Source organism: Malaclemys terrapin, chromosome 4, assembly GCF_027887155.1.
Source record: "Malaclemys terrapin pileata isolate rMalTer1 chromosome 4, rMalTer1.hap1, whole genome shotgun sequence".
Classification (NCBI taxonomy): domain Eukaryota; kingdom Metazoa; phylum Chordata; order Testudines; family Emydidae; genus Malaclemys; species Malaclemys terrapin.
In genome coordinates, this window is record NC_071508.1 from 130,022,574 (window position 1) to 130,044,448 (window position 21,875).

The 21,875-nt window shown below is 41.7% G+C and overlaps 1 protein-coding gene across 5 annotated transcripts in view; it reads right to left on the bottom strand.

Annotated features, from left to right (window-relative positions):
- Positions 1-12,628: 12,628 nt before the first annotated feature.
- Positions 12,629-21,875, bottom strand: part of BEGAIN (brain enriched guanylate kinase associated) — a 240,403-nt gene continuing 231,156 nt past the window's right edge. For 3 of the 5 annotated variants that reach the window (XM_054026958.1, XM_054026954.1, XM_054026956.1), the window contains 3 exons: positions 21,336-21,443; positions 17,510-17,593; positions 12,629-14,734 (listed from right to left, as the gene is read on the bottom strand). In XM_054026958.1, the coding sequence (XP_053882933.1) occupies positions 13,361-14,734; positions 17,510-17,593; positions 21,336-21,443 (1,566 nt within the window). In that variant the 3' untranslated portion in view covers positions 12,629-13,360. The remainder of the gene's footprint in view (positions 14,735-17,509; positions 17,594-21,335; positions 21,444-21,875) is intronic. The other 2 variants (XM_054026959.1, XM_054026957.1) reach the window with 1 other exon arrangement.

The following is a 21,875-nucleotide window of genomic DNA, read 5'->3' on the forward strand; positions in this document are numbered from 1 at the left end:
GAGTGGAGGCCCACTGGCCACTGCTGACCTTAGGAGTCAGAAGAACCTGCCAGGGGCTTCCCAGTGGGTGGGAACCATCCCCCAGGTAAGCGGCGGGGCTGCGGCTGGGGCCCTGTGCCCGCAGCTCGTGGTGGGGCTGCGGGCGGGAGCCACGGCCGTGTGCTTGTGGCAGGGGCGGGGGCCATGCACCCCCAACCCTCAGCTTGCAGCAGGGCTGGAGCAGGGGTCATGAACCATTGGTGTTAGAAACCGAGGAGAGTAATTAGTCTAGGACCTGCTGCTGTTTCTATTTTTAAATCCTAGAACTGTCATTGTTAAGCTGGGTATAGTAGTTGGGAGAAATATCATTTCAGCTCAGATGTGGTTAAATTACAAGGAAAAAAGCTACTTGAATGGATGAGATTAGATATGAATTCATTAATGTTAGTCTTTTTTAAACCAGAAGAACCATATGTATGATAATGAGTATAGTACGGTATTAACTATAGCTAATTAGGCCTAAAGCCACACACTGCACAATGAGGATAAAACAAAATATTGAATAGCTGCTCATTTATTGAGCACTGTCCATCCTGTGTGCTGAATGAGGCAGGGGTCCTGTGGAAAATAGTACGTGATCATGTAATTAAAGACTGTATCATAAGGCTACTCACAATGGAGCCAAGTTAAGCTTGCACAGGCAACCTTAATTCTTATAGATATAATTGGGGTTTTCCAAAAAAATAAGGGGAGAACAAAACCCCCCAAAGACAAAAAGAAAGAACAGAAAAGTGAAGGGAGAGAAAAGAAGGGGGGAAGGTGGCAAAAGGAGAGTGATATCTCGGTTACCACTGCTAAGAATTAATCAAAGATTTCTAAAAAGTCAGTCCAAATCTGTTCACATTTGTCTGAAGTCCCAATTCTCTAAAACACTCCTCACTCTTCAGCTGCCAGGTCAGACACATTGCTGTGCCAAGCGTGCGTCCCGGAAAGCAGTCTGCTCTTCCATCTGCAGGATGAGTCGTTTGGCTACAAGCACTGGGGTAGAGAACCAAGCTTTCCACGAGGTCGAGAGTATCCAAGCTGATGGGATACATTCCAAAACACAGTTCTGGGAAGTAATTTTTAAGGAGGTATTCATCATCATATTAACCCTCCCACCTGCTTCTACCCAACCACCTGCCGTTTGAGATGGAGCAATGGCATGTCCAGGGAGTCTCAGCTTTCTGCCTCTGACACAGCAATGTTTTTCTTAGTTTTTCTTTCCTTTTGTTGTTTCGTTATTTTATTTGTTCTTTAGTTTCAGTTGTATTTGGAAGGGGTGTTACCCCTCCCCATAGAACCCCTATTTTGGGCGCATTACCACTCTGGATTATGCTGAAGACCACAGGGTTTAAGCCCTGCCAGACCTGCTACAGGTCTTTTCCCTGTAGTGACCGGCATTAGAACTGCCTTCACTGCCTCAGAGACACCCACGTCTTGTCTAACTGTAAGGTGAGTACAGGGTTTAAAGGCAGGTTTCAGAAAGACAGAGGCTAGACTGAAGCTCCTTCTACTGGAGTGTTCATTAGCCCCAGTGGTATACACTTCTCTCTCCCCCCCCCCACCCTTGTACATCGGCCTCAACATCCCAGGCTGCCCCCCATGGCAGCAGCCCCTTTGGAGGCTAGGACTTCTAAAAAGAAGAAGCCTCTTTCTCCTTTTGGAGAGCCTCAGAAGCGAGGGTGGTCACCCCAAAAATCCCGCTTTAAGGAGACCTCATGTCCAACAAGGGGAACATTTGATGCTCCATCTGTGCATGGTACTGAGCCAGCACTACTGCACAAGAAGCAGCGTGTAGACAAGTCTTCTAGCTGACAGCACAGGGAGGAGCCTGTCTCGGCACCAACTGACACTTCCAGGCACAGAGAGATGCACAGATCTCCTTTGCAAGCCCTGGTACCATCATCTCCCATTCACTAGGGCTTTGAGGTTAGAGAAGCTCTACAAGCCTCGCTGGTTCCACATTCACTACCTTGGTACTGCCAAGCCTCATTCCTGACTCAGTCTTCTGGATACCATAGCCCTCCGGATTTCTTTTCCTGGAGGACCTCTTTATACTGGAGATACCAGAGCCTCGCCTTCAACTGCCATCAGAAAAGGGGGCCTCTTCCTTCTACAACAACGTCCTGTATCTCCCTCTAAGAAACAGTTTGACATCTTGATTGAGGACCTTGAGCAACCTACTTTCCTTGAGCAATCTACTTTTCCAGATCCTGTGCTAAACGATTCCATCCAATTCCCCTTTGGAGATGGTCTATCCCACTTTCTCCCTGCCTGGGAACAGATTACCACAGACAGATGGATTTTGGAGGTGATCGCTGTGGGATACTCCTTCCATTTCCACACTATTCCCGCTGCCCGCTCTCTTTCCCCATCCCTCTTCAGGGATCCATCTCACAAAGATCTCTTGAAACAAGAGGTACAAGATCACCTAGTCTTGGGGACAATCAAGGCAATTCCCCCAGAATCCTCCATAGGAGGGTCCTATTTCAACTATTTTCTAGTTCCCAAGAGGGGTGGAGGATGGACACCAGTTCTCGATCTAAGAAAACTGAACACCTACATCTTTTCCTAGCACTATAATCCAATCCCTAGAACTGGGAGACTGGTTCTTTACTCTCAACGTTCAGGATGCCTACTTTCATGTAGTTATCCACCCACCCTGCAAACACTTCTTACACAACTAGGCACTGAACACTACCAGTCCTTCCCTTCAGACTCTCCAGAGCCCCAAAGGGGAATAGTATTACCTGCTCAGGATGATTGACTCCTCAGGGTTGATCAACTCTAGAGATTCAGTCAGCAGTCTCTAGGGCTCTCGTCCTATTTCAGTCTCTGGATCTATGCACCAACCAAATCTACATTGACCCCATTCCAAAGACAGGCTTCATCAGAGCCACTCTAGACTCTCTAATCACCAGACCCCATCTCCCCAAGGAGAGATTCTCCACTCTATCCAATCTAATTGTGACAATACAACACTGCCTGCAAACAACTGCAAGGACCTGCCTACAGCTCATGGGCCATGTATTGGCCTCCTAATTGTCACGCTTCACATGGTACTGCACCTCAGGTGTCTACAGACATGGCTAAGGTCTGTGTACACCCCAAACAGACATAGTCTCTCCAAACGAGTCACAGTACCTCAGAAGGTTCTGGACCCTCTGAAGTGGTGAAAGGACCCTCTGAAGGTCTGTGTGGGAACTTTGTTCTCACATCCCTCTCCCTCTCAGACCCTCACAACAGATGCTTTTTTTCTGGGCTGTGAGGCGGCTCACCTCCAAGGGGCAAACAGCCCAGGGCAATTGGTCTGTACAAGAGGTCACGCTCCACATCAGTATTCTAGATCTGAGAGCAGTTTGTTATGCTTGCCAACACTTCCGTCACACCACACAGAGCCACTCCATCAGGGTGACGCTGGACAGTAGGGCTGCAATGTATTACATCAACTGATAGGACGGAGCAAGATCCCAGTCCTTACGAGCAGAGTGGCTAAAGCTGTGCAACTTATGCATTTCCCATTAGCTGGACATCTCAGCTGTGTATTTTCTAGGCCTCCAGAATACAATTGCAGATTCCCTGAGCAGACACTTCCTTCAGGACCATGAAAGGGAGCTCAGTTATTCTGTCTTCCAAAGCATCTGCCTGACCTGAGGTTTCCCAGGAACAGACCTCTTTGCCATCTTAAACAAAGTGAAATGCCATCATTTCTGCTCCAAGGGAAGACATGACCGTAACTCATTGGGAGATGCCCTGATAATGCTGTGGCGCCATACCCTGCTGTATGCTTACCCACTCTACCTCTGATCCTCAAGATCTTACTCAAACTACATCAGGAAAGAGCAAGGGTCATCCTCATAGTGCTGCCCAGACAAGTGTGGTACTTGAACATTCTGCACCTCTCCAACTTCCTCTCAAGAGGCATCTCCTGTCACAGAACTCCGGGACTTTGATCCATCCCAACCTCTCCTCTTTGAACCTCAGAGCATGGTTCCTAGATTGCTCTTAAGCATGGAGCTAACCTGTTTGGATGGGGTCTAATCAGTTCTCCTATCTAGCAAGAAACATGGTACTTGCAAAACTTACCTTCAGAAGTGGAAATGCTTCCACTCCTGATTTTCTCTTCACTCTTCCCATGCCTTGGAAGTTTTGAAAGATAAACTCCTGGACTACCTGTTGGATTTAAAAATGCAAGGTCTGTCTATAAGCTCAAGCAGAGTACATTTGGCAACTATTGCAGTGTTCCACTCACCTATTGAAAGCTTCTCAGTCTTTGCCCACCCTACTATAGTTAGATTCCTCAAGAGTGTACATAGTTAGTTTCCACCTGTACAGAACCCGGCCCTGCAGTGGGACCTCAGTTTGATTCTCAATGCCCTGAGGAACTGATGGCTACTTGCACCTCTCCCTCAGGACTTCATTCCTTGTAGCCAGCACTTCAGTTAGATGAATGGGAGAGCTCGGTGGTATTATGGCTGACCTGCCATATACCATCTTTTGTAAAGACGAGGTTACTTTGCATCCCCATCTTTGCTTCCTCCCGTAGGTCTCTTTGGAATATCACATTAATCAAGTGATTCGCCTGCCCGTGTTCTAACCAAAACCTCCAGAGAGGAAACCAGTCTCCATACGTTAGTTGTCAGAAAGGCCCTCACCTTCCACCTTGAAAGGATTAAATCTTGCAGGCCTCTTCTAGGCTATTTATGTAATTTGTGGAGAGAACAAAGGGTCAGACTATTTCCACTCAGACTGTCAAAGGTGGGTTCCAGGGTGCATCATAGCCAGCTGTGTATCCACTGGGATGCAGCCCCCTCACAGATTTACACAACATTCACCTAGAGCTCAGTCCACACCCGTGGCTCTACTGAAGGACAGTCCCATAACAGAAATTTGTAGGACTGAACTTGGTCTTCCATGTGTACCTTTGCCAAGCATTACACCATCTTACCTGCTTGCAGAGATCATTCTACTTTTGGTGAGCGCAGTCCCCCGAACTGTCCTGGTCTTGCCTCCTCAGCACTCACTTCCTCATGGAGTTACTGCTAGGGAGTCTCTTACAGTGGACCACCCATAGGGGCATATATTTGAGAAGGAGAAGTTATTTACTTACAGTAACTTGCATTCTTCATGCTGTTTTGTCCCTCTTTAGTTGCTTCACCTTCCATCCTCCTTTCCCTTGGCTGTGGTGGCTCTGTTTTGCGACCGAGAAGAAACTTAGTGGCAGCGGGCCTGGGCCTCCCTATAGGCCCTTGATTGGAGGCACGTGTAGGCCTAGGCCCATGGACGCTGCTTTGCATGTTGTGGTTGAGAGCACACGCATATGTGCACATCCTACCGTGCAGCACCCACAGGGACAAAACGTCTTGAAGTCAAGTTACTGTCAGGTATGTAATGTCTCCTCAAGCAGATGACAGGAAGAAAGACAACAGTAAAAGATCCCTTTGAAGAAATTGGAAAATGGTCTCTGTCCAATGCCTTTGTTATCAAGAATGTAAAACTCTGCAAGGATGATCTTTGTAACCAGTGTCAGAGGCAAGAAGGCATCCCGAGTTCTGTACTGATGCTTACATTTTTAATATTGTCTTCATTTTGTAGAGAGGAACAGTTTCTTTTTGTCAAACAGTGTTGCTAGCAAATCGGAAGCTGTTATCTGCTGAAATGCATTTCGAGTAGCAGATAAAAGGAAACGGAAGAACCCTAAAGGCATTCTAAACCAAATGAGGGGACAAGCTGAAATAGAAGACCTGTAATGCTCAGCTTGCACCCCAGGTCCACTAGGACAGTGAAATGCAAGTGGAAATCATTAGAAGACAGCCTTTTATTAAACCTCTTTGGACGCAGTTTATCTGCTGCAGCTTAAAAATAATGCAACTTCTAGTGTTCCAGTCAGTGGTAAAGATAACTTTGCAATCTAGGTGTTGAGGCTGAAGCTAAGTAATTTAATCACTGATTCTGCCTGGAATAGAGTTTACTGAAAATGCTGTACCCAGATTATTCACTCATATCAACAGCTGGCATCAACAGTGACAACACTCTACTACACAAATTGGAGCATTGACTCCTAGTGGGCCTGATTCTCTTCTCCGCCCTGGACCCTCTATACCACATAGAGAGCAAGAGAGGGAGTGGATCTGGTCTCAGGAAAATACTCCTCTGTGTAAGGTAGTTCTCCAGCCGCAGTAAAGCTGCCAGAATGGCTCTGGCATGCTGGATCTGGCAGTGACGTGATGAGAGAAGGGGTGAGTCTTTGCATTTTGTCTATTCTCAGCTGGCAATGGCTCACAGTGGTCTGTTATAGCCACAACATAAAGTAGTATTACCCCCAGGGGTGCTCTAACTCACGCTGGGGACCAGGCAGACCCTTTCAATGATACAGTTTAGAAGGTGCAAAGATAGTTTGGTGAGTATAGGAACGGAATTGGGGACATTATCTGTTTGACTGTAGCTCGTGGGCCACTGTCTGCTACCCTTGCATGCCATGGCATGGACGCCGTGGCCCTGCTGCAACCTGGCCGCAGTTGTGGAGAAGGCCTGGCTCAGCCAGACAACTGTCTTAGGCAGGGCCGGTTCCAGCATTTCTGCCGCCCCAAGCAAAAAAAAAATCCACGATCGGTGGCGGCAGTCCAGCAGCAGGTTCTTCGCTCCTAGAGGGAGTGAGGGACCTGCTGCCCGCGAATTGCCACAGGTGCCGCCCCTCTCCCTTGGCCGCTCCAAGCACCTGCTTGTTAAGCTGGTGCCTGGAGCTGGCCCTGGTCTTAAGTTGCAGGGATTAATTTATAGTCAGTAGCTCAGACAGGCACTACCAGCTAGGAGATTATTAGCAGCTCTTTCGACTCAAGACCTTAAAAGAAGAATGTGGTCCTCTCAGTGGAGGGAGGTTGTGCTGACCAGAAGACAGGGCAGGGAGTGCTGGGGAAACACAGGAGGATGGGTTATACTTTTTGGTTTTCTATTTCTGCATTTCCTGCATGTAAAGCTGCAGGGAGGCACAGCTTACAAGTGATGCAGATCCTCTCTATGACTGCCCTGTCCTCTCATTACTTCTGTCTTTCTGTTAGTTTTATGCTGGGACCCCCAAGGGAAAAGATAAGGTCTCAAGAACTGCTGAGAGAATGGGAGAGAGTCACCTTGATTCTTCTGCAGCAGGGGGAAGCCACATGCTTCCAGGTGGGAGGGTGGTTGAGACCAACTCCTACACTGCACCTGGAGGCAACACCACATTGGGAAGAGATGGGGGTGTGGGGATGTCTGCCAGGGAGAGAATTGTCCAGGTTGTTAGCTGCCAGCAGGTTGCAGCTGAACCAGAGACAAAACCTGGCTCTAGGGAACATAGAGAAATGTGTCCCAGAGGAGAGCCCAGGGAAGGGGCAGGGAATCTCATTGTTACACTGCCCTGGAAGCAGCCTGGGAGGAAGACTGTCACTTGGGGAATCACAGGCTCCCTTCTGGTCTTCCTGCTGCTCCAGGGAGGGAGTCAACTGTGATGAGTCTATTGTAGTATATGCCACCTGATGCCTTGGTGTAGCAATGCTGCTGGGTGCAATATGGAGGGTGGAGTCAAGGCTCCACCCACTCCCTGCCTCCTCTTTTCCCTTCCCACCAACTCTGCAAAACCTGCTTCCTCCATGCACGGGAAGAGGTAGTGTAGTGCACTGGTGCTAGACAGTAAGGAGGCACCTTTCACCATTTCTACTTCCTTTTGCCAGGATGGACCACTATCCAACCCAATGATAGTTGTAAAAATATAAAGAAAAAGAGGAAGACCTCTCTGCAACTATATTGATGGAAGATTTTCAGGATACAATTTTTTTAAGTAATTAAAATACAAGATGCAGTGGTTGCCATTAAAAAGTCAACATTTCCCAAGACTGACTTACCACACAATGTAATCTGAAATTATCACAATTTCCCTCTCAATTTAGACCAGGTGATATCTCAATAAGGTTTGTGTATGGTAAAGATTGGCATGACGGTCTACCCACACCCTGCTCCTCCCAACCACTCATTAATTTTAACAGGTGAATTGATGAGCTGGGTAGCCATAGTACTGTGTCTGAATTTCCAACTACCATACGTTAGTTATCTGAAATCTTCTCACTATCATTTGACACATTTAACATACTATGCTTAAATCCTTTAAAAGCATTTATTCTTTCTGACAATCTCATTTAGCTGCATGGATTTTTATTTTTCCTATAATTCATTTGACATCTATGCCTTCATATTTGTAGCTAACCTTTTGGATGCTAGTATAAATCTATTTATCTTACTGGAGCGTTTCTTATTTCTCAGGTGGATTTCTGTTTTCTTAACTACTTCGAGCACATGCTTTCTTGTGACTCGCTTTTGGTTCATTCCAGTCCTGTTTGTGTCTTGTACTTATTAGTGTCCTGCCCCATTAACTTCTCTGGCTTCAATTTCCGTTTGCCATGATGGCTTTCTGCATGTCCTGCTCCACTAAACTGTTGAGAATGCTCCAATTTGTCTTTGTTTCTCCACCAGTATTGCCTGTGGTGATCTGAAAGAATTAATCAAAGTGAAAAGCCTGATCTACGTACATACAAGTCTTTCATGCAAGCTTGAATTCCCTGAACCTTTGCCATAACAAAGTCTGTGCTGTTTGATGGCTTCCCATATTAGGAGTTCTGTTGGAAGAAAATTAGGGTCACTGCTAGCTTGGAAGGAGCTGCTTTGGAACAAATCCTCTGCTATTGGACTTCAACAGAGCTATAACAATGTACACCAGCTGAGGAGCTGACCCTTTGTGTCTCTGGATTCACATGATCTTGCGGATGTAGCAGCAACACCATACCCAACAAAAATACCAGTCAAAATCAGATTTGTAATAATAAAAGGATGAAAATAAGATGCTCCAGGAGTTATTTTTTTTTTAGAGACCATCCTGACTTGTAAGTGTCCTTGAGAGAGCACTGCATGTCTTGTGGACCATGTTTATAGCAAGCTAGTTGAATACCCATTTAAATTCAATATGAGGAGATGCACCATGACCTAGCGAAGTACTAAGCATGTACCTCTCATAGCCTACTCTATTTTAGCTAGTGTTAAAATACTCAGCCTTCTAAACCCTCAGCAGCTCTTAGGTCTATACTTAAGTCATGTTCTTTGTGTGATGACAAAGCACAGCATTGCTAATATCATAGTGCATCTGAGTAATTAATCTGTAGCAAAACCTAAGAAGTGAGAGTTCTGAAAACAGCATAAGGAAAGTTGTTCCGTTACCTTTAGTGACCTCTATCTGCATACATCAAGGAGCTGTTCAGTGATAAGGGTTCTCAGGAGATTTGATTCCAAGCTAAAATAAATAAGTGAAAATATGCAAAAAACAAAACAAACAAATGAACATAAAGAAAAACCACCAAGCGGGCATGTACTGGCATCCCAACCTTCTTACATCTTAGACCTCTCATGGACCAATTGCTAGAGAAGGGAACCTCTTAGTCAAAACTAGAGTTGGTAGAAAAATGAAAAAATAGTTTCATGAAAAAAACCAAACAATTTTTGACAAGTTTGAAATGGACCCATTTTATATTACAAATTACTGAATTTTTATTTTTTTTTATTTAAAATGTGATCAAAATGGTTATCAACATTTTCTATTTACTAAAAATCTGGTTTTCAAGAAATGAAAAATGGCAGGAAACTTTTTGGCAATGTTTTTGATATACATTTGATAAATTCAACTGAAAATACCAGAATTTTGTTTTTGCAAAAATAAAAAAAAATGTTGATAGTATTGACAATTTTGCATGAAAACATTTGTTTTAAGAAAAAAGGTTATTTTACAATGAAAAATATTTGTTCCAAAAATGTTGCCCAAATCTAGTCTACAGTCTTCCATACTAGCATGTATAAACTGTGACCGAATATGTTGGATGCTCCTATAACACATTTGAATGAGGTATGCAAGCAAGCATTGACACTGCATTAGAGTGAAAGAATAGTAAAATCTTTTAAACAAGCAGGCACATAAAAGCTTCCATAGCATAAACCTAATTGTCCATAAATTGCTAAGGGTAGTAGTTACATAAGTATCAAATGATGAATGATATTAATGAGGAATTAATAAACTCCTGGCTTCTGATTCAGTGAATCTGAAGATTTATTGGCCTGAGAATTAAATATTGACTTACATTATGTAGAGGTCAATTTTTACCTCTTGCACTAAATCTTCATATTCACTGAACCAAGAAATCAATATATGTCTCATTCAAATATGTTATGACCATTTTTAAAGACGGGCTGCAATCCTATATCCCTGACTGAGCTCGCAGTAAGAATTGTTTTTCAGTTTTTAGCCTTTTAAGGTTAGAGGGTTAGAAAAGCTATTATTCACCTTGGGCCTGAGTCTGTCACACTTCTTCATACTGGTCACAGGGTACGTTATGCCAAGAGCAATTCGATGGACTGCAGTAGGTCTGTTCTCAGAATAAAGTGCTACTCAATATGAAGAAAGGTGGCAAGATGTGACAGCCCCCAACAACAATATTATAGACCTTCAAAGAGGGCGTGGGAGGGATAGCTCAGTGGTTTGAGCATTGGCCTGCTAAACCCAGGGTTGAGTTCAATTCTTGAGGGGACCACTTAGGGATCTGGGGCAAAATCAGTACTTGGTCCTGCTAGTGAAGGAAGGGGGCTGGACTCAATGATCTTTCAAGGTCCCTTCCAGTTCTATGAGATAGGTATATCTCCATATGTTGTTGTTATTATTATAACAATGGGAACTCAGTGCCAGATTTTCTAAAGAGCTCAGCAAATACTTAGGCACATAAATAAGGGCCAGTTTTAAAGAGCTGAGAACACAGAGAACAATGGGGGCCGTTGGTGCTGCGTGCTTGAAAACCTGGCCTTGTGTGACTCATCAGACTCATCCGTTTTCAGCCAGACGAGACAATATTTTCTTCTAGTATGTAATATGAATTACATGGTTAGTTAAGAGCAACAGAGAGTCCTGTGGCACCTTTAAGACTAACAGATGTATTAGAGCATAAGCTTTTGTGGGTGAATGCCCACTTCGTCGGATGCATGTAACCCACGAAAGCTTATGCTCCAATACATCTGTTAGTCTTAAAGGTGCCACAGGACTCTCTGTTGCTTTTTACAGATCCAGACTAACACGGCTACCCCCTGATACATGGTTAGTTAAGTTACCTGAGAATTAGTTTAGCTGTCCACTCTGAGCTCATTGGGTACTGGATTTATATTGCACTAAATAAGTGGCCTCTATTCAGGGGCATCATAAAAGTGCGCGGGTTTATAAACCATATGAGATGAAGTCTCTGGATATGACCGGGTGACTTAAGGACTTAGAGCCGTATTCTACCACCCTTACTATAGCATTGAGTAATAGCTTATTCCATGAGTACTCCCATTAAAGACGAAGGTGAAGTCCATGGGACTCACTTTCATGTATCCTTTTCCTCTTCTTGTTTCTTCTGTCTGCCTTCTGCTACTCTATGAACAGTACATTGTTAAGTGGAGGGATTGCAACAAAGAGAAAATTCTTAGGGGCAAATGCAAAAATTACAAGTGAAATCCTGGCTCCATTGAAGTCAATGGCAAAGCTCCCATTGATTTCAATGAGCCAGGATTTTACTGTATGTCTTTAAATGTGTTTCTATCTTTGAAAAATACTGAACCACACAAGAAAAAAATATTACCTTTGGGTTGCGTCCATTCATGGAACATGCCATGCGCAAAGGAATTGGTTTGAGAAAGTCGTAAGTGACTGAAGTAGGTGTTTGAAGGGAGGGTTGGTTTTCACCACTAACTACAGTGTTCATTACCAGTGCACACTGCACTATCCATCAAATCCTATTTGTACAATTCAATTGGATATTAAGGACCAAATTCTCCTCCTCAGCGTGTACGTTCCTCTCCCACGGAAGCCAACTGAGGGCGACACAAGTGTATATTTGAACAAGATTAAATTACATGGCTGAAATCCCCAGGTTAAACTTCCTCTTCCAAATTGTATTTGGGAGTGGTCAATTTGGAAGAGCTCTGTGTAACTGGATGTATCTTAATCGTGAAACTGTGTTTTACTAATTTAAGACATGCCTTTTAATGCTGTTTTGGTCTCTGTGAATTCTTTCACCATTGGCCCTCGCTAGCATCTTAGTGAGCTCAGCAGCCTGCAGTGATGATGAAGTAACTGTTTTTGGGAACATATGTCATTGGGTTTTAGATAATACAGCTGTTTTGTCTTGTCCTCTTTCAGGCCATTTTCCGCTGCTCATAATGAAATCACCCTTGCTAGTCATCCCTATTTTGTGGAATAACTCATCTGTGCCTGAGATTTTCATTCTGATAATTAAAAGAGGCAAACACAGAGAAAGTGCCACAAAAGCAATTGGTGAGCCATACATTTATTGGATTTTATATTATCTGGAGGTTTTCCTTCTTGGGGTTAAATAGGGCCTGATTCTCAGATACTGGAAGGCGTTGAGTAACCCCAGCAAGGTGCTGGGTGTCCTCAACTCCCACTGAATTTAATGGGAACCCCTTTCCAGATTGATGCCACAGAGAACAATTGTGAATAATTGCATCCCCCAGGATATACCGTATTTTAAAGAGGACAAAATCAAAATATTTCCACCGGTGTCTTTTATTAAGTAATGCAAAATACAGTACTAATTATGACACTTCATGCATTTTAGACAATATAAATGCAAGCCTACAGAAAATATGTGACCAAGAAACCCTCAATTACTTTGAGGTAGTATACAAGGGAAAGTAGGAAAGCAGAAACACAATGGAATAAAAGAACAAAATATTTGTATTACTTTGTGTGTACATTTTTCACTCAAATACATTTGTATGAAAGAACTTAGGGTTCATTTCTGTTCTCATTTAAAAATATACTTCTTTAAATTCACCATTCTCATACATTTCAGCTTCACGTAACACAGAGTTGATGGTATCTTATCGAGTGGGTTTGATTTTTGTCATCACAATGATGATTTTACCCTCTTCCTCCAAGAGTACAGGCACTGATGGCCTCATGCACAAAAATAAATAAGAAACCTGCTTGAAGGAAAAAGGTTGCTGCTCAAATAGCTTAGATTAAGGATAATCTAATAAATACCATTTTGTTTATAAAAATATTTCAGGTTTATAAAAGGGGAGAAAGGGTGGTCTTCCAGATGGAAAGGATGTTGTGTGAAAAGTGCTGTGTAATGTTTTTGTACAGATTGTTGTTCTAAACATACAGTACCATTATGAATATATAATTTATAATAATCCTGTTTCTTAGAACCCTGTCGTTCAAAAGAAATATCAAATGCTGTTTGTTTTTTCTTATTGCAGTTTTGGAAGCTATTTAATTTAGAAGGGTTCCATATAATTGTGCTTTTGTAAGACTGTCCTTCCGACTCAAACCAGTGCTCCCAGTCCGTTGAAACTGCTGCTGTTTGCTGTGAAGACCTGAATGGCTTCCTTGCTCCATGGAAGACTGATGGATCTCTGAAGCCTCCATTGAACTCTGATTGAGGGATTCTGCTGAGCTGTTTGGGCTCACATCAACGTATTCTCTTTTCAACACTGGGCTACTCTCGATATTTTTGCTACTGCACAACTGCATTGTGATCCTGTCATTTTTTTGGTCTCTTGGTTCTTTTGTTTTGTAAGAGGGCAACTTGTCCTGTTTACAGCTAGTGCTGATGTCAATGTTCAGGCCACTGTCTGTTCTGAGGAAGCAAGAATCCACAAGTCTATTTTGACAGATATCTTCTCCCTCTGAGAAGCTATCTCCTTTGTAACCAGCATAGATGGGGCTTGTTCGGCTCTCTGCTTTTTTTATAGGGCTGCTGTAGTACTGCTCTGAAAAGCTACAGGGTGATAGTCTGCCAGCGTTCCTGTAAGAATATGCACCAATGTCCTCTACGCTCAGCTGCCTCCACCTCCCGGGTAAGTCTTCTTCTGAAAGATGGGTGCTCATGCAGTCGTTACGCATTTTCTGAGTTGCCAATGCCTGTTGCGTCGTTATGGCTGAGAAATGAAAAGGCTCATTAGCATAAGGTGGTAGAGTCCTAGTAAAAGTGGGAGAGTTCTCATTGTTATCAGCAAGTTCCATTTGCTGTACGGACTTTGACTTGGCAAACCTAGGACTTCCCTGATGTTCATAACTAGAACATGACTTTCTTTCAAACATTTCATCTCTGCTGCCCAGGTAGATTGCTTGCTGGGAGGCTGTCAGAGTGCTGGCCTGGGCGTTCTCTTTTTCCTCAGAGGTAACACTGAAACTGGAGTAGGAGCTCGAGGTTGGTAAAGAGGTAACATATTCCGGGAAGGCTTCATGAGAGAAGCTAGAATGGAAGCCATCTTCTTCTACAGTGCTGTCAGTAGAGTTCTGGGACCTCAAAAACCCCACATCTTTCACTTGCATATCAACGCTTTGTCTCCTCTCCCTCCTCCTCTCCTCAGGGCAATAAAGGGCAGTGTCACTGCAGTAGATGTCAGACTTATATTGGGGCTTTTGGCCAAGCTTCCCAACGGAGTCTTGAAAAGAGTGATCCCTTGCAGATGTACTTGACAAATGCGAAGATAAGCTGTTTGGGTCTGGTTTCTCCAGTACCTTAGCGATGACGCAAGTTGGTATGTTATCGGCAAATGATGTGTGACACAAGGGTACAGAAAGGCTGCATCCATGCTTTTCCAGATGGAGGCTGACTCTCTCTTGAAAGTCAGATGGCAGCTGTAACATAGAGAAATGGTAGGGGGAAGGAAAATAGGAAGAAAGTCATTAATGGTGTCTAGCTACACTTATGGAACACAGATGAATGAGTGGACCAGACAGTATTATTTATTTCAGTGTGTACAAGGTGTAAATCATGTGCCAATTTATACCAACTGAGAATCTAGCCCTTGGGTTCTTAGTTGACCCCCAAACACTGAATCTTTTGAGATTCACCCATCACTATTACTATGCTTTTTTACAACCATGACCAAATACCAAAAATTAAATTCTTCTGCTCCTTTATATCAGTTATACAGTGGTCACTCTTAAAAGCTTACCAGTTGCATTATATCACTAAATAAGGTTATTACTAAATAAATAGCTGTATTTCCTACAGTAGCATAAGGGGTACTGCAAATATTGAAGTAAGCATCCCCATTACTCTACGGCAAAAGTTTTTAAGGGTGAGCACTGTGGATAATGATTCCACATTGTATAACATATGGTTCCTCATTTTCCAGCTTCACTTGCGAGCTTTTATACTTGGATTAACCCAGAGACCTTAAGGCATTCAAAATATGACGTGATGGGAAATGGCAAGCCTGTTAGTTTGGTGTAAGATGACAGTCCTTTTTAATCTATACACCTTCCATGATATTTTAAGTTAATTCATATGTTGTTAATTTAATCCGTCTATCCTCCATTTGAAATAAGGTATGTAATATTGCTGATAAAAATATTAGTAATAGTAACTACAGATGCAACAAAGATTGAAAGAACAAGTTGTAAGATAAGACCATGTAAATCACCATAAAGGTGTGGTTACTATTGCAAAAGAAAACAGATCATTTAGCATGAAACTACTAGGCCGGATAGGTGCAATTTTTGTGAGAACATACTGCAATAATTACACTACTGTTTGATCTGTTTTATGCATTATTTATATATTTATATCCTGAAGTATTTTAAGGAAAAGAACTATCAACCCCTTTTTGGCTATCACTCACTGGGGTTGGAATTACTAAAATGGTATCGATCTCATGTTAGTGGTACGCCACACCACAGCTCACATTCTTATGTCCTCTAAAATTGCTTGTTCATGGATTTGTCAAGATATTCAATGTTTTGCAATGCATCCACTTCTTTAATCTTTGTAAAGAAATAATTGTTCCTCACAATATACTCAGAGTTGCTGAGTAATAAATGCTTGCAGTGATAAATGGAATATTTGCCTCTTCAGCTGAATAGATGACAGAGCTTTTGGAAATTAGGGGGAAAAAACAAACAAAACTCCAACTAACCAACCAACAAAGCCTCCACCACAACACACTACCCTGGATACTTTTCAGTAAGTGTTGAGTCTATCTAGGGCCCAATCCTGGAAATGCTTGGGATCGTGTACAGTGCTTACTGCATTGCTCTCAGCTGCAATCATTTGCAGGATCAGGACATTTGAAATCTCTGCCTTTGTTCCAGTAAATCATTGTCCTTATTGACCAGACAACCTCAGTTACCAGATGTATTTAGTATCTCTCAGCATTATACTGATATTGAAATAGTCAATACATTTAATATTTAGTTTTGCACGAGTCTATCAAAGAACTGCATAAATGAGGCAATTTGAGAGCACTGTGCTAATGAAACTGCTGGAAGAAATTGGTGCGTTAGTAGCAATAACCTCTGCCATACAAACATACATCTTTGAGGTGCTGCCCAGTGTAAGACAGTTCCAAAAGTTGGTTTAGAAAAAGACCAGTCTCCTGCATTGAGATACCCATCCATAAGAATGAAGAATAGACCGGTAAGTGACTGACCCAGCTCCTGTTAAATCCCATTGATCTCTGTGAGAGTAGGATCAGGCTGAAAGTGTCTCAGAGGTCATGAGATGATTTAAAAGCCTGGGGTGAAATCCTGTCACCACTGAAGCCAATGACAGTCTCGTTGACTTTAGTGAGTGGGGCCAGGATTTCACCTTAGGTTATGGACATGTGGCTAAATGTTCAGGTTTTTTCCTGCTGTTTTGCTCTGATTTGTACCATGCCATGACACAAATACAGCCCTAATCATGATTTTTTTAAACCATTTGCCTCAACTTGAAAGGGTCAGTTTCTCAAACTTCTGCTCCTTGGAAGGTTTAGGGATAAATCTAATTTAACCAAAGTTTTCTGGTTGCCTTAGAAAAAGATGTCCTTTCCCATTAGCTTGTTTTAAAATTGATTTTTGGAATGTAGATGTATGTGCTGGGAAATAGCTTGATGGGGAAAATTGATCCTGGAAAGATACCTTGATGTCTGCAGGATCTCATTGTTTCTTTTATCATTTCACATTCTAGTGGCCTGAACATTCTTAGCGCTTTGATTATGCTAAATTTTTTTCTTTTTGCACAAGATCGATAAGGCCCATTCCAAACCATACCAGCGCTTTCGAAAAAGAAAATATCATCACGTTTCATCTGAAGCTGGGATTTTGTTAACAATTCCCTCAGCTGCAGGGGTGTTGGAACAAGTTGTATAGTGGGGGTGCTGAGAGCCATTGAACAAAACTGTAAACCCTGGATATGATGGAAACCACTTCAAGCCAGTGGGTGCTCCTGTGCCTCCAGCACCCCTAGTTCCAGCACCCATCCTCAGCTGTACAGAAAACCAACAGATATATACATCCCTTTCTGTTTCTTAAAGGAGAAAAAAATCAGAGCTTTAAAGGCAAACAGGTTTTGGGATTGATCACGCATGAATATTCTGTTTTCCAAGAAACATTATTTCTTTGTATATTCATTAAGTTTGATCACATTACCTCAGAAAGCTTATGTGCCCTGTCGTAATTCTTGCTGCACTGGAGCAGCTGAGCAGCTAAATTGCAGTCCTTTCTATAGAGCTCCTAAAAAACAAAAAAAGCCTGATTTTTATGGCTTGCAACTAACCTAACGCTTTGATTCTTGCTCCCATTTCTGGGCAAACTTTGTATGTTTTATGCTGGGAAAATGCAGAGCACATTTTATTTTTCTAATTCATTAGGTTTCTATTTTTTGTACACGCTCCTGAAATGTTGCTCAACTGGTTATCAAAGGAAAGGGAGGGGAGGAAGGGACCAGAAAGAGAAGTTTTAAACAGTATTACTTAAAAAACGTCAGTCTGCAGCTTAGAGTATTGGGTGAATACTTACCATGGGGAACTCAGCATTACATAGTAAGCATGCCTGAGAGACTGAGAACTATAATAAAGGTGAACTCTACAATAAAAAGGAAATTTGACTTAAGCATAAATATTCTGTACTGAATATCCCCCAAATCACTTAGATCCCATTTTAGAGATACCTGAAATAGTCTCATCAGGTTGTAGGGGGGAATTCATCATAGACATTGTTTTAACATTATTTCTAAAAAAGAATTTGTCTCTTTCTTTCCTGTGTGAATTCCCCTTGGTACTTCCTGGTTCACTAAAGATATCCCATAATGCCTTATTTGATGATATCAAATACTATGGCTTGCAATGAGACTTAAGATATTTGCAATATAGTTGCATTCTGCACTACATTTAATGAACCAGGAAGTAGCAAGAGGATTTCACACTGAGGAAACATAAATAAATGGGTTAGTTATGTTCTTTCTGTGCTGATTGGCTCCTGCAGCCTGTTTAGTGGGGGAATCCAGAACAGAAATCTGTGCTTAACTCCATATTCAGTCTTGCTTTGTACTATTTTAGCACACATGACTATCCTCTGATGCAGCATCTATAGGGCCACTGATATACAACTTATACCATGTTCCACTGTTAAGGTGCCATTACTGATGAAGCTTATATTCAGAAGTAAGCCCTATAGTTGTGCACAGATGTGTCACAGAAAGGATTAAGAACCCTACAAACACTAGGCCATGCAAAACTTGTAAACATTTTATAATGTTTATAGAGAAAATGTGTTTGTGATTAAAATAGCTTCATTTTTTCCCCCTGGGTGCTAATTCTGGAATTTCATTGCATGCCAACTTCTCCATTCTATTTATTCTCTTTTAAAAAAACATGTCAATTTTCTATAAAAGAACAAGGGGAAAAAGTCTCTTTTCTGAATACCACTTTTGAGAAAATATAGCTAATATGCAGAATCAGTCCCACAAGAAGCTCCTGGGATCACCTTGCTATGAATGTGGGAAAAGCAGAAGTAGATTTTCTTTGGTCCGGTTGGATCTAAATCTGTAGATTCAAATACCCTTAAACAATGTTTGCAAACTATGATGATTTATTTTATTTTAATTTGGCTTTCTATATACCTCTCACTCTCTGCCTCAAATATAAAGACTATATATATAAAGTAAACAACGGTTACCAGGTAATTCTGTTTTTAATTTGATGTTGGTGACTCAGACCCTGACTCTGGAAAACAGATGCAAACAGTAGGAATCTAAACATTTAATTTAAAAACAAAATCTCTGTTGCATATGCATATGGTTCTGGCATATTTTACATACGTATCGTACTTCCAGCATATTGCTGCACAATAGAAAACCAAAGACAGCTACTTTAGATTCCTAATGGCACAATTTGGCACTCAAGAATGAAATCGTTCCTATGTCTCATCCCTTATCTCAAGACTAGCTGTTTCACTGTCTGTGAAGACATGGCCATGGAAAGTGTAGAACACATTTTTGAGCCTTTTTTATATGAAACATCTTCAAAAAATAGATGAAATATGTATGTAGAAAATCACATTAGTTGAATGTAGTGGATGTACCTTATCCCCAACATGACGGGATACACTACCTGACTGGATCAATCATCTCTTCGAATACAATATAATTCTGGATGGAAACCAGCCAAGAGTACAGCAAATAGATCAATAATCAGTAAGTGGCATCATAAGGAGTCTCATATTCCATCCCATATTTTCTGAATTTAAGATATTGTGATCCCTCATAGTGTGGGGGGAAATACCATCCATTTAAGAAATATCAGCAGGACAAGGATATGCTCTTTGTCTCAGAAGGGTCTGTTGCTCAACAGCTTCTCTAGTTAACAATGATGTATAATATGGAAGATCTATGTGGTAGTTCTTGAGCAAAGTACACTGGACCAAATTCACCCTTCAGGTTTGCCAATACAGCTCCATTACCAGAGGGCAGGATTTTGCCCAACATGACTCACTCTGGGGTATGAGGAGATGAGTATTGGCCTCAGTCTTGGCTGGGGCCTCTAGGCTCTGATGTAATACAAATACTCAATAATAATAGTGATAACAACAACATCAGCTTCTTGGAGGATGCTCCATATTCTAGTTCAATCCAATATGACTATTTTAAAGCACCACAACTGAAAACTGCGATTGGTTCACATGTGGGATCAAATTCTGTTCTCATGCAATCCCATGGATGTCAGTGGAGTTGCAGGGCAGATGTTTACCCAATTTCATTTATACCAGTGTTAATCTGGAAAAATTCCATTGACTTCAGTGGAATTACACCATATTTACATCATCAGTATACTTGTAACCAGAATTAAGCCTATTGTACTTATAGGGTCCTTTTAGTTACAGGTATTAGAATAGCGGGAATAACAAATGTATTCCATTTTTCTGACACCCTTATTGCGGTACAAATTAAGGGCCAGATTTTGAACTCCTTGCTCCCATTAGTAAGATGTTACTTGTATGCGTGGTCCTATTAAACTCAATGGGGCTATTTGTGAAATAAGATACTCTCAAATATGACTAAGGGTTCATAAATATACCATGCAGGAATGTCCTAACAAGACTATAATGTCTTCTCTAGCATAAGTATTTTTCTTGCTATCTCCATCTGGGGAGTGGGATTATAATGAACTAAACACATGCAATCTGTCCCTCTCTGCCACATCCTTTGAAGTTTGTACAGGAGAACGATTTCATGAGCTTGTTTGCCAGTTTCAAAATGCATGATAATTTTCAGCAATATTTAATGAGATGTATGACAGTTGCAAAGGATATTCCATGTTTCATTTCATACAGAGATAGATACAATACACACCATGAGCTAGCAGGGGAAAATCTAAATTCTGGGGTCAGTCCTGCAACCATTCCTCATGCGAATAGTGCTTACTAATGCTAGGAGTCCCATTCCAATGAGTAAGGATTGACTGATCCGATCCTTGTTGTGAGATGAAAAGATCAAATGAAAGGCAGTAACATTTTAGGGGCATATATCGGGACCATAATCATCTGTAGAATTCTCTTTGACGCTTATGTGCAATGCAGGACGTTCACCATACAGTACCTAGGGACATATGCCTCCATCTGTCTGCTCAGTGACCTCCACTGAATCTTACATAAAACCCAATAGCAGAATAACACCTTTTAAAAGTATTTAGAAAGCTGCATTATAGTTATGTTCAAATGTAGTGTCCCTAAATCCTTATAATTTTTTGCATAGAGGAAAAACTCTAAGGAACAGTCACAACAACACAGTAATTGAATTGTAAGAAAAGCTAAAATTATACACTGAAAGAAATTCCAAACAGTAACGTTTCTGATCCTAGGATTGACAAGTCACATTTACTGTAAATAATAGGTAATGATTCTATAATTACATATAAAATGTATTGCCTAATTCACTTTCACACACAATCTTGAGAAGTATCCATAATTAAATACTTACATTATCTTCTGATAACTTATCTATTGTCACCTTGGCTTCTATTAAATGATTATTGAGCGCTATTATTTCATGGCTTAAAGCCCTTTTTTCCTCTTCGTAATGTTGACCCTGTGTATAAAAAATGGATTGGTCAGTATTTTTTGCCACTGTGATATAATTCCTGAAAATTACTCATAGCATGATGCCATTTTCAAAGCCAGAGGGATGCACAACATAAACCAAGTATGTTCCCTATCCGCTTCCAGATAAGCTGCTACTTTCACTCAGCACACTAGGTGATCTGCTGTGTAAACGTGAAGGTCAAATGTATTCAGAAAAAAATTTAGACAATGGGAACGAAATGGCAAATGAAAGACCATCTGCACTGACATCCTCTACTATCCATAGGGTGCACTGGGGTTTCCAACCTGGAGAGGTGGATCAACCCCGGCTTTCACTCTAACAAATTCTCCAAAAAAAATGTTCCAATTACACCATTTGCTTCCGTCTTCACCAAGCAGGAGGAGCAAATAGTCATAGAAAATAACAGGGCCATTTACT